Consider the following 12544-nt stretch of genomic DNA (forward strand, 5'->3'; position numbering starts at 1 on the left):
AAAAGTAACAAAATCCGTGCAAGTAGACAAATTCATATTGCCTCATGGTATAAATGAATGTATTGTCCTCTCTACATTTTTTGGTTTGCTTTCCCAACTTTCAGCAACTGTTGCAAGTCTGGTGTCATGGCAAGGCAGTTATCTAGTACTGCGAGCATTTGCGAACAACAACAGCCTTGTGCTGTCACTGTAAGAGCAGTTACACTATGTCACCCCGTTTAATATGCTTGTAGGCTCTGTTCCTCATTAAAGCACACAGAAGCTCCTGAGATGTGCCGTGTGACAAAAGAGGAACTCGCTTCTGTCTTTGTGGTAAAAACATGACAGCTGCCACCATCCGGCGCTCGTCCCTCCACCCCGCAGCACAAATCCTGGTCCTCATCTTCGAACACATTGTTTTCTAATTGCCAGCCCCACACGTCTCAGCTCAGACCTCCACGTCCCAGCTGCCATTACCTCCAGAGATGACAGATTTGTTTTAAATACTTGGTGAGCTGGTATGAATACTGAGAAGGACTTGGAGCGGGCTTAGAAAGACAATGAGGAGAACAAATAGAAACGCAGTTGTCAGTAAAGTGTGTGTTTATTTGCTGAGCAAGAAGTGTATGTGTGATGAAGACTGGTGTCTTGTCATCACAAAATAATTCTCAAACCTCAAGGCCCAAAAATAGCCGTTGGGGTAACTTTTATGCGACGGGTGGTTCTCAGAAAGAGGTCATTCAGCAGGTGAGGAGATAAAATGACAGGTTGCTTATTTTCTCCTTCTTAACCATTCCTCTCCTCCCTCACCCCATGCACCTTCCCTCTACCTTTGGCAAAGCAATGTGGGCACACGCAACACACCAAAACAATCTCTCTAACCCTTCTGCTCCACACTCCATCACTCAGCTGCTTGGGGAGCGGTTTTGGCTGATCTACATTGATTGCTATGGGCCATTCTCTATCTCTGGCGCTCCAGAGCAAAAGCCTTCTCATTCATCAAACCAGCACCTGCCAGACTCTAGCCCAAGAGAACAACCATCCGTTTTCTTTTGTTTTTTCCCGCCCTACCCCATTCTCTCGTTTTCTCCTCGACAAATAACTGTCATGTCCCGAAACAGTCAGGAGGGAGCGGTGATCTGCTTTTCGTCCGCCTCTTTCAATAATGCATTGAACACTCGCTAATCCCTCTGAACATGCATGCACTGTTGAAGTCAGTCACCACAGCTGTACCTCAGTGACTGACACAGTAGCTACACAATAAATACTAAACCCCAGAGCCTCAGTGACACCAGCCATCGGGTCTGAAATTGCAGCTTAACCTCCATCCCCCACCCTCTTCCATCCCAGCTAAGACTCTCCTTTCTAGGGTGTTGCTTGACCCTGAAGGGGTGAAAGAAATCAAGCCGCCAGGGGACAAACATTTCTATTTTAGTTTCTCCTGGCAAGTTCTATAGAGATGAGCATTTTTTTTTTAAGCATTACAGTGCATAACAGAGTCAGCTCAATTGCCTTTTTCTCCCCTGCTGAGTTATTATTACATATTAATGCTTATGACTCCATGAAGTGATAGTATTGGATGTGCTGCATTGAATAATACATTAAATGCATCTGCTCGAGCTCCGTCTCTTGTTAGCTATTGTGTGTGTGCAAGTGTGTGACCACAGAACCTCACAAAGCAGTTGCACATACTCGCACACATTTTAATTTAGTAATCAGAGCAAGAAACTACCCTGATGATGAAAATTGATATTCCAATCTCCATGATGTGATAACTTCAGCTTTTTAGGCCTGTAAAAAAATGTAATAGAGCAGGAAAGAATATCCCTCTTTGGTTGACTAGACATAACCTACACACATAGAGAAGCAGTGATGATGGGTCACAGGTTGACATGTTTTGTTTAAAGGGGTCATATGCGGAAAAAAAGGTTGAGGTCAAACTGAATACACCTATAACTAGATTATAAAAACTGAATCATGATTTTTGCAATGTTCCTTCATTACCTCTTTTAAATTGGTTTGGTTAACCTGAAGGTGTATTTAAAACTAGCCATGTCATGTCGGATTTCTCTTTAGGGATGACCCAACAGTTCCTTAATTCAATTAGCACTCAAATTTGTGAGTACAAAAACAATTACTGATAAGAGCGATGGATACAACATTACAGTACTAGACTCAAATCTATTGGATCTTTAAGCAACACTTGAAGCCATCCGGTTTTATCAATAACTTAATAAATACATCTAGAGCCATGAAAATATAGCTATAAGACAGTGAGTGTCACTGACATCTTGATCTACCATCGACGTTTGACCATCCCTGTACTTGACCTCCACCTGTACACTCTCTCCCTCTGTGACATAGATCACCCAACAGTTAGTCATATCTGTCCTCAAGGCCAACCCAAAGGGAAGCAAGCCCCCCCGCCCACAACAATCCCCCACTCCCCTCTCATCTGTGCCGTATTGATCGGCTGGGCCGGCCTCTGTGCTGTGCTCGGTTCATTGATCATGGCTGCCTCATAGATCTTCCTCCAGTCCACTTTAAACCGACCCTCAGAGACCCGGGGAAATACTGCTGCCTACATTACAGTGACAACCCAAATTGTCTTTTCCATGACCACTAATTAGCTTTAATGAAAGGTTTATTACCAGGATGGCTGAACCGGACACAAAATCAAAAAAAAACGAGTTAGTGACTCATGACGCTAAATGGAGAGCTAATTCAAAATTCCACCGTCTGAAATCAGGTGAAATACTCTGCAAACAGAATTTACACCAAAAATAACCAAAGCTTAGCCTAAATCTCACCACACACATGGGGGACATCAAAGAGAAAAGTAGATAACATAGGCGTGAGCCTGCAGGGGATTTGACATGAAGCTATAGCGATTCAGTGATGTCCTTATTACAAACCAAGGCAATAGCAGATTATGCTAATGTGATATCTAACTGAGGGGAGAAGTGACTAATATCCTCCATGTACACACAGCATCCCTGGCAGTTATTTTTAACCACTGGAAACATGAGAAATGAGCCAGTCCAGCAAGCACTTTCACTCAGAATGTGAAAACAAAGGCACGTATAGAAAAAGAGCCGTGATCCATAATAATAAAAGTGTTCTACCACTACATGACTTGATTTGTGTATGTGAGCGGAAGAAAGGAGACAGAAGAAATGCAAATGAGCTCCAGTATCCTGTCTCACATTATGCCGACAGTGTTGCCATCGTCATTACTTCCCCGATGACTCCACAGGCGAGAAATAAAATGGATCTCTTCGCCCATTAACATTCAATGTCTTTATTATGTCCTCCCATCTCTCTCCTCATTGTTTTCTCATTCACCTTTGCCCTAGTCCACCCAACCTCCTGCCCAATGTTCTCCTGCTCTCTAGGCAGGTGCCAGCGAGTGTGTGTGTGTGTGTGTGTGTGTGTGTGTGTGTGTGTGTGTGTGTGTGTGTGTGTGTGTGTGTGTGTGTGTGTGTGTGTGTGTGTTGGGAGGGCTTTCTTCTGGAGGAAGTGGCTAGTCATAAGAGCCAGCTGATGAGTATCACCCTCATCCGGAGCTCCATTCATCCCCGTGCACAAGGGCCCATTCACCCGCTGCTTTTCACACTAGTGGACCCCAAGAGCCCCCGGGCACGTTCCCACACTCACACACGCGTACAGAGGTGAACTGTCACTCACTCGAGACATCCTACACAGATGCTAGAGTGAGACACATATACACGCTTACGTATACACTCCTCCACACTAAATAGAAAACCCAAGAATAGGCAGCTTTTCTCATCTGACTCATTATAAGCAGGCCCCGGAGCCCTTCTTTATTCCTTACAAACACGTCCCCATAGCCTCCACATCTGAAAGCTCTTTCAGGACGAGTGACACAGAGCAGGAAGAGGTGTCACTTTCATTTTTGCCGTCTCCATCCACAGCAAATCTTTCTGACATGCTCGTTCCACGGCCCACCATCATACCCATGGGATGCAGTGATATGCGTGATGCGTTGAAGAAAAGATGTCATATTTGATGGCATCGTGTGGGAGACTGAGAGGGGGGTGACTGGATGGAGAGGAGAAACTGCGCCTGGATCTAGTATCGCTCTAGATAGAGCTGAATATTGGCGGTGATCCTTGATCAAACAATCAGTTTCGAGAAGTTTCCGGAGTAATTTCGGAGCAGGATATTTGATCTTTGCAGGTATTTAAAGTATATATTTTACAAAAGATCTGCTCTTGTAATTCAACCCATTTTTAAATTGATTTCGTAGGAGATATTCTACCAATTAATTGAATAAAAAGATGACAAGACTGATTAAAAAAGCAGTTATAGACAGAGACACTGCCTACTGCCTGTATTTTCTTATTTTGCTGTGTTCGGGACTCTTCGGGGCATACACATCTATAAAGATGTAGTGACCAGGTGCAAGATCATAAACATGCAACGGCCTACTGTATGTATGCTGCTGTCCATCCACTGAGTGCACGCTTCGACTAAGACATTATATACCCTACAGGCATCTTGTTTTTTTCCACTAGGAACATCCCTGGATACGTTGAGCTGCAGCCTGAGCCTGATATTCACGTCACATTCCCTCCTGAACAGAGGACCATCTCTTTAATGAGGGCATCTTGGGTGTGTTTACATTTCATTACACAGCTCTGCTGGGGGGGCGCATCTCCGCAAAATTACACACACCACAAAGCCAACTCTGGACAGGATGGACTCCATAAAGTCTGTTTTTATGAACATACTGGATAATTGTATTTAACAATGTGCAATGTGTGTTAAGTCTAGGGGGTATCATCCCTATAATCAGGGTAAGAGCAAATTTCCTTTTTGTGATAGTGTTCAACATTTGGCAGCAGCCAGAACTGAATGTCTATAGATCTGCATGAATGTTGGTGTACATGCTTTATTTCCAATCATTACTTAATCTCATAAGGACGGCTACTACCACATTACTTTAAACCTCTGCATGGCAAAAGGCTCCTAGACTCCCTGATAAGAACCTTCACTAGCCTCTGTCAGTCTTAATAATTGCCCATCTACCAATCAGGTTGAAGCATTTCTGGGACTCTTTCTGCTGTTGCGCATGCAGCTATCTGTAAGGACTAAACCTTTCTGTTAGTAACTCTATGCTAAATTATATGTTTTCAGAAGGCCGTAAATGTAAGCCAACTGTTCCTCCCACCAGTAGTGTAGTACCTTAAAATAAGAACACGGTGATGTGTTTAGAGGGAGAAAATGCTGCATTTATTCAATTTTTATATTTTACTTTTTCCATTATTGTTAATACGTAACAGTAATTGGCAGTGCCTGTAATATATTTTACCCTCAAAATGTTGATATGTCAATTATTAATTAATTAGCTGTTAATAATGTTTATCTAGCCATTGTGTAGATATGGAGATTTGCTCATTTATTTTATGCAGAATATATCTGGTTTATAGCTTTGTCACCTACACACTCTACGCTGTGAAGCTTGTTAATGGATGATGTGGACCCTTCAGTTTCCAGTGCAGTGATGCCATACGACAGCTGAACAGCAACAGAGATGACTTGTATAGTCACACAAAATGTAAGTATATTTTTAAGTACTGGAGCAACATTGAGACTGGGAGGAAGATTATGGAACTGCATCTAACAGCAGAAAAATGAAGCACCTCAAGGCAAGTACGGAGGATGAGCAGCTGAGGGTCTAGACAACGACACAGCAGGCATTAAACCCATCCCAGGTTCCAGTCCCAAAGCCTCGGCTACGTACACTGCAGTGGACTGGGTTCTGGCCATGAGGGTCCCATTTGGGACAACCTGCAGCCCATAATGTGCGATACAGCCACTGGAGATGCACGTTTGTGATCACACCCAATCGGGCGATGACGTTCATGAGTTGATGGAAAAGTTCTTTAATGTTGACAACTACAGTTTCGGTTCAGAAGAGGAGGCCAAAGCCCTGGTGGGGAACCTTTGCTATCTCCTGTCCATTGGCTTCAAACTGCAGCAGTGGGCAAACAACAACCTGTTGGCCATCAGCCAACTTGCACTGACCTTTGGATCAATCATGGCCTTCTATGACTCCAAACTCGACTCGCATTGGCAGCAGACAAGTTATCTGAGCACTGCCCGACTGTTAACACCGTGATCATCATGTTGAATATCTACAAGTACAAGACTTTACGAGCTAATGTGACCTTTTAGGGTATATTGTCCCATTCACCACCCAAGATAAGATATTGATCCAACATCTGGGAGACCTGGCAAGCAGAGTTAACTGATCAGTTATAGTCTGAAACAAGAAGGACGTTTGTGCTTCAGAGAGTTCATACTGCTCAGTTGCCTATCTGGTTACAGAGAGTCTTGATGTATATTGAAACCACATTTCTGGCAAGAATATCTATGATTCCACCAAATAAACAGCAGTCAATTGTACTGCTAGAACGGTGTGATCCTTTGTTGGAGCCCAGTTGGCTGAGCTGACGAATCATGTAGGACTGGCACTATATGAATACAAAGAACGACCCAGCGAAAAACATAACTCACGCAAGACTTGTCAAGCTTTCAATTCCGACTAGCTGGTCACACAAGCCCAAGTTTCTCCAGAAATGCTTTTAGTGCCTAACTCAAGCAACCTACCTTCTGTGGTACCCAGACGCCAGAAAGAAATGTTGGCTTTGTAACAACGGGATTTGTTCACCGTCTACCTTTTCTGATCCAAAAAAATAGATATTCATAAATATATTTCAGAACAGCCTTATATCACTCTTGCAAAAACGCACTTAGCCACGTAGTTTACGTTGTGAAATGAACTCTTAGATTTAGGCAACAAAACAACTTGGTTAAGGTGAGAAAAGGCATCATGGCTAGGGTTAAAATAATAATAACATTTAATATTTTTCAGTTGTCAGTTAATTTGCTACTGATAATGTTGATTGTGGGGGTTTGAATATTCTTATTGTAAAGCTTTGCTAATCTGTTTTTTTGTATACAACCATACACTAACCAACAAGTGGAGTGTGGTGACTGGTGTTGTAACAGTATTCAATAACTATCCCAAAAACTAATGCTTCGCCTCTGATCAGACTGTAACTATTCATAAAACCGACCTAGAAAATGCAAAGGTAATGGAGTCCGTTCCTATGACTGCCCCTCAATCTGAGCCAGAGTGTCACTGTGCTTGTATTTTGCGTCTTTATGAAAACTGCATCATGTTTTTTCCACTGCTCAGTTCATTCTGCGAGCAACAATGATATCTGCGAGTCAATTTCAAACCCCGTGGAAATGGAGTAAAAGACCTTTTCTTTTCAAATTCTAGTCTCGTTATAAAGTGGAAATGCTAAAATCGATGTCTGAAAGAAAGCAATCAAACGTCTTTCACTGAGGCACACACACCTGGCAGAGAGTCAGGACAGGCACAGTTGTCAAAGGGTATCTCCTGAAAGTGTTCGACTTCACTACAGAGAGTGAGAGTGAGCCACAGGCAAATTCGGAGTCGTCGAGGATGGAATGAGGAAAAACACGGCTGAAAAGCCTCAAGGGCGACAAAAATCTTGTCAGAATACAAAGCAGGGATAAGTGCAAGGTTCACAAAGAAGAAACAAATTAGAGTGGCATTTCTTTCGTCAAGCTGAGACACAGAGTTATTGTTTGGCTGGTGTAATGGCACACATTATCACCCACAGGAGAACGGCTTCTCCACTGCTCTGACCAAAGACTCAGAGTAATGATTTTTTTCTTTCATTTTAACTTCCTTGTTGACAGCATGTTATTACCTTCATTTAAAAAGAAACACTTCCCCCCCACACATAAACTGATTAAAGAGACTCTCAGCTCTGTCGGTTAAAAAAACCCAAAAGGTTGCATTAATAAAAACCCATTAAGGTGAGGCAGGTAATCCTAAAGTCCTGAAAGTTGCATTATATATTGAGCGTGCGTGTGCGCATGTCTTTGTCAGGGTTTCAGGGAGGGAGCGTGTGTTAATGTGTGTTCTGTCGGGAGAAGATAATGGGACTGTGATCCGTGGCTAATTAGAAACGCACTTAGAGTCGTTTTTTTCTCTCCCTCTTTGTTCACATCGTCGATCAGCGCCCCGGCTCTTTGTTGTCCAGCTCGGGTTACAGAAGGGAAAGGCGCACACCGACCAGTGGCTGCTGCTGCTGCTGCTGCTTTTCATATTCATATATCTGTACAATAAACCTGATGTAATGTGACTGTACAGGATCTCTGCTGCAGAGGTTGGGTTTCAGTCCCCGTGGTTTCCCCCGGAGGGGAACAATAACGCGGAGGGAATAAGTCCATCTCGGTCCCACCACGCAACAGTTCCTGAGATGAGCTACCAACACACGCAAGTCTCTGCAGCAGGCCTGTTAATGCGCAGGTTTCAACCCGAGGAGTTGTGAAAGGCTCTCCAACAAGTCGATGAACAGATGGAGGGGGATGGATCAAACATGTGGAGCAGACATGGTGGAGCATGCAGGCACATATATGCTACTTACAGGCATATGTCATGGAGAAGCTATTCCCCATCTTGACCATATCCACCTGCGGCACCAGTTTGGGGATGTCCTGGTGGTGCGAGAGGGCGAAACGAAAGACCTCATATTCATGAGATTCTGTTGGGAACAATCCTCCTGTTGAGCAGCAGAGAAGCAGGAGTTAATTTTGGACACACTGGAGCCAAATCAGAAAATAAAAATCATATTTATAAAAAAAAAAAAAAACACACACACACATGCACATATAATAAAAAAAAAAAAATAAAAGATAAACTTGTCAATGCTGAGATATAAAAAAAAAAAAAAAAAAAAAAAAAAAAAGAAAAGGGGGTCGGATGCGCCATTCTCACCTATATTGATGTTACTTGGGAAACTTGAACTAGATCCCAAGCAGATCCCCAGTAAACTGGTGTAGAGAATGGTGAAGCTTCGCTGCATATTTCCTTTTGCATTGGCGAAGGGGGAAAGAGCCGAAATCCACGCATAGGTCTGTCCGTGTGTGAAGTTAAACCCGACCCCCCCTCGGTGCTCCTGTCCCTCCCGTTCAGTGGAGCAGCGACTCAACACACGAGACAGTTATCGCAATGGCGAGAGGAGGCACCTTCCTCTCTCTCTCTCTCTCTCTCTCTCTCTCTCTCTCTCTCTCTCTCTCGCTCTCTCTGATGCTCTCTCGTCCTTGGCTGCTGTTGTATGAGACGAGAGAATGACTTCAGCATTAGGCGCACTGCAAAAAAAAAAAAAGCTGTTGAGCTAAAAATGTCAATTTAAATGTGGTTTCTTTTAAAAACGGATTTCTTCTCCATTTTTACTTGTTTCTTGTTTGCAGATTGATTATCAAGGAAATGGCATGATAAACATCCAAAAGTGCAAAGAAAGCATGTGTCATTATCTTACCTTAATTAATGAGGATGTCTGTCATCACGTCTAAATAAAGCAATACAATAAATGACACGTTCACACTCAATACTTAATATTTTTTGCAGTGTACACCCACAGGTCCCTGAGGAGACGCACAGGGTTTCATGGATATCATTCACCTCCCTGCACTACAAAAAGATCCACATCAATATGAGCTCTTATTTACTAGTAAATGATCTCTGAGAATTTATGCATCTTGAAATTCCAACAGTGACACAATTACCCAGAAGCGATTTCAAGTAAAGTAACACAAATGTGTGTGTTGTTTTTTTTTAATATGTCTGCATATTTTTATGGTGAAAATACACATTTAAACAATAAAAGATTCAAACCAATTTAAAACCTGCAATTAAAACAAGTGGTACAACCTGCGCAGAAGGGATAAGTTGTTGTAATCCAGATGTACATTTTATGATTATATGATCTTAAACTATCTATTTTTTTTTTTTTAGATTAGCCCGAGGTCAAGAACAAACTTTGAATCTGACTTTTCAAGTCAGCATGGATTGGAAATTCTGAAAGTACTCAGCAGAAATATTTTTTGGGACACAGACAATTCCATGACAAATGGTGAAACTCCATCTGCTGATGAAGCTCATGTGATGTGACTGAAAGCTCCAGGCAGCTTCTAAATGAAGCCTCTGGTGAGACCGTTTTTTCACATGCTGTTTCCAAAATAGAACTTTAAGCCTCAATTTTATCTCCAACTGCAAAGAGAGCTACGTCTAATCTCTAAAGTCATCATTGGCATGCTGTTGGAAAACATGTGAAACAAGTCAATACAAACACAAAATGTGCTTCATTTTCAATATAACTGCTTTGATTTGGCATTTCTAGCATCAAGGGAGACTTACTGAAATTGTTTACATACAAATGTAGTTTAAGTTGGTGATTGACAGGTTACTGTTTCTCATTTTAATGTATATGTACTGTAGTTTAGATGAGATTAGATGATGCAGTCAGTATTAAAAAGAGCAATAATGCTTGTTTTTAAAATGTACTTTTGATAACAAGGCTTACAGTCTTACATTCCTGCCTTTGCTTTGTCGTTAAAACAGGATAAGAAAAATGGATAGCTACATCTCCACTTGGGATTACTGCACTTTGATATCACTGAAGCACATGGCTGGCCATTTCAATTGCAAGTCAAAAATGTACAGAGTTTTAGAAGTTTAGAATGGGGATGTAAACTCTGGATAATGGGCTTAATATTGTCAGGATTTACTCCATAAACTGGCTCGATTTGATATAAATTTTGAGAATTCTGAATGTGAAAGAGGACCTTTGCTTTGCATGCTCCCCATCCCCCTCACACAGTACAGGACTGGCGAGCAGCTGATAAGCAGGGTTATGATTTTAAACCATGTATTTACAGACAGCCACAGCCAATTATTTTCTGAAGAAAAGATACAAGCCCCCGTGTTTCTGTACACACTGAAAAACTAATCAACACCGGCAATGTTCACGAGATTGACTGCAAACCACACCATGATGCGATGCCCCGGTGCTTGTTTGGAATATGAAGTGGTAAATTCTGCCTTTGACAGAATTAGGATTAGGGATGAGCTCACTTATCAGTTGTTATTGTTATACATTATTGTTTCCACTACACGAAGGCAGCTGTTAACACATTTCTCCCTGAAAATTAAAATTAAAAGATTAGAATCTTATGGTGAATTAGTTTTACAGGGTTTCCAATTGAGCAGAAGCATTTCTGATTAAAAAAAAGAAGCGCTTTACAAACTTGAGCAATAGAAAATTCAAGAAGTATAGGGTAAAAGGTTATCTAATCTATGAATGATGGATGTCCTATACATACAGGCAGATTGGTCAATTTTCTTGTCCTTTGTTCAACATGATTGGGGGTTAGCTCAAACATAAATGATTTGGCAGACGTTCATTACAACCCATCAGTTTTTTCTTCTTTTGGCATTTTACATCTCTCAAGACTGCATTTGATTTATGCATATTTTAGCAGCCTTTTTCATAGTGCATACTTCAGTGTTTGGGTGTACTTTGTGTGTGTGTGTGTGTGTGTGTGTGTGTGTGTGTGTGTGTGTGTGTGTGTGTGTGTGTGTGTGTGTGTGTGTGTGTGTGTGTGTGTGATGCCTGAAGTGCCCCATGTGCAATGAGTGCCATGCAATCTTTTTTAAAACTCCTGATAAATGCAAATAGATCTTGGAAAAGCATTGGTAACGATGGTTAAATATTTAATGTTGCTACGTAGAGGAAAAACATTCACAGAGCTTGAGGTTCCAGGTTAGAAATATCATCACCATCAGACAGACACTATGTAACAGAAATAAGGAAATACGTCGTCTTTTTGTCCCTAAAGATGTCTCCATCATGGATCATGAGTGTCTGTCTGAGGTTTTTTTATAGAAGTCTATGTGAAGAGTATAATGAGGTTAATCCGTCAAAATCTGCTGGTTCCACTCTAGTTTGAGTGAGAAGGGAAAAAAAGTCCCCAGTGTGCTATTCCTATAATTGAGCCAACGCACTTGTGTTGTCAAGTACTTGTGTACGTCATACTGCTGGAGGCAAAACTATTAAAAAATAAAAAAAACATGTTGCAGAGGTGACAAAGGAACTAAATATGTCAAACAGGCCTAAAAGTAGACATGGAGTAGAATAGAATGAAAAACAGGAACTATTGACATAAACAAGTATAGTAGGGAGGGTGTTGGATATGGTCCAACATTCATATCATAACAATTTAGGCCTATTTGGTGGGATACATCACCTATTCAACACAAATTTATCAATATGTCTGAAAGCAACCACTATAGCTTACAAGGCTTAAAACAGAGTATCATTACCCAACACTGTAGTACTACAAAGCCTTTGTTCAGATAATTGTTGTGCTTCAACAGTCCTCAATTTTTTTCATTCTCACTGCTTTCTTCAACCCCAAAATGCAGCTATTTACAACAAACTAGTTGTCTTACACCAACTGTAAAGCAGCAAGCAGGCAAAATTAGCAACTTGCTAGCTGGGGAACGTAGTAAACATTTAGCTAACGTTAGCTAAAGAGCCGGATATTTTTCTACAGCAACAAAACAGAGTCAACAAATATTGGACTTACAGTTGTCAGGTGACCACAAACATGACTTAAAATGAATGCTAATGTTGCTTTGTGTCTGCCAGATGGG

At 41.6% G+C, this 12544-nt stretch overlaps 1 protein-coding gene across 3 annotated transcripts in view; it reads right to left on the bottom strand.

Moving 5' to 3' along the window:
- The window catches only part of gria1a (glutamate receptor, ionotropic, AMPA 1a), a 69623-nt gene extending 60711 nt beyond the window's left edge, over window positions 1–8912 (bottom strand). For all 3 annotated transcript variants that reach the window (XM_054598021.1, XM_054598020.1, XM_054598019.1), the window contains exons 1-2: window positions 8825–8912; window positions 8475–8609 (exon numbers count right to left, since the gene is read on the bottom strand). In XM_054598021.1, coding sequence (XP_054453996.1) covers window positions 8475–8609; window positions 8825–8912 — 223 coding nt within the window. The remainder of the gene's footprint in view (window positions 1–8474; window positions 8610–8824) is intronic.
- Window positions 8913–12544: the final 3632 nt, after the last annotated feature.

The sequence above is a fragment of the Anoplopoma fimbria genome, chromosome 4 (genome assembly GCF_027596085.1).
Source record: "Anoplopoma fimbria isolate UVic2021 breed Golden Eagle Sablefish chromosome 4, Afim_UVic_2022, whole genome shotgun sequence".
Classification (NCBI taxonomy): domain Eukaryota; kingdom Metazoa; phylum Chordata; class Actinopteri; order Perciformes; family Anoplopomatidae; genus Anoplopoma; species Anoplopoma fimbria.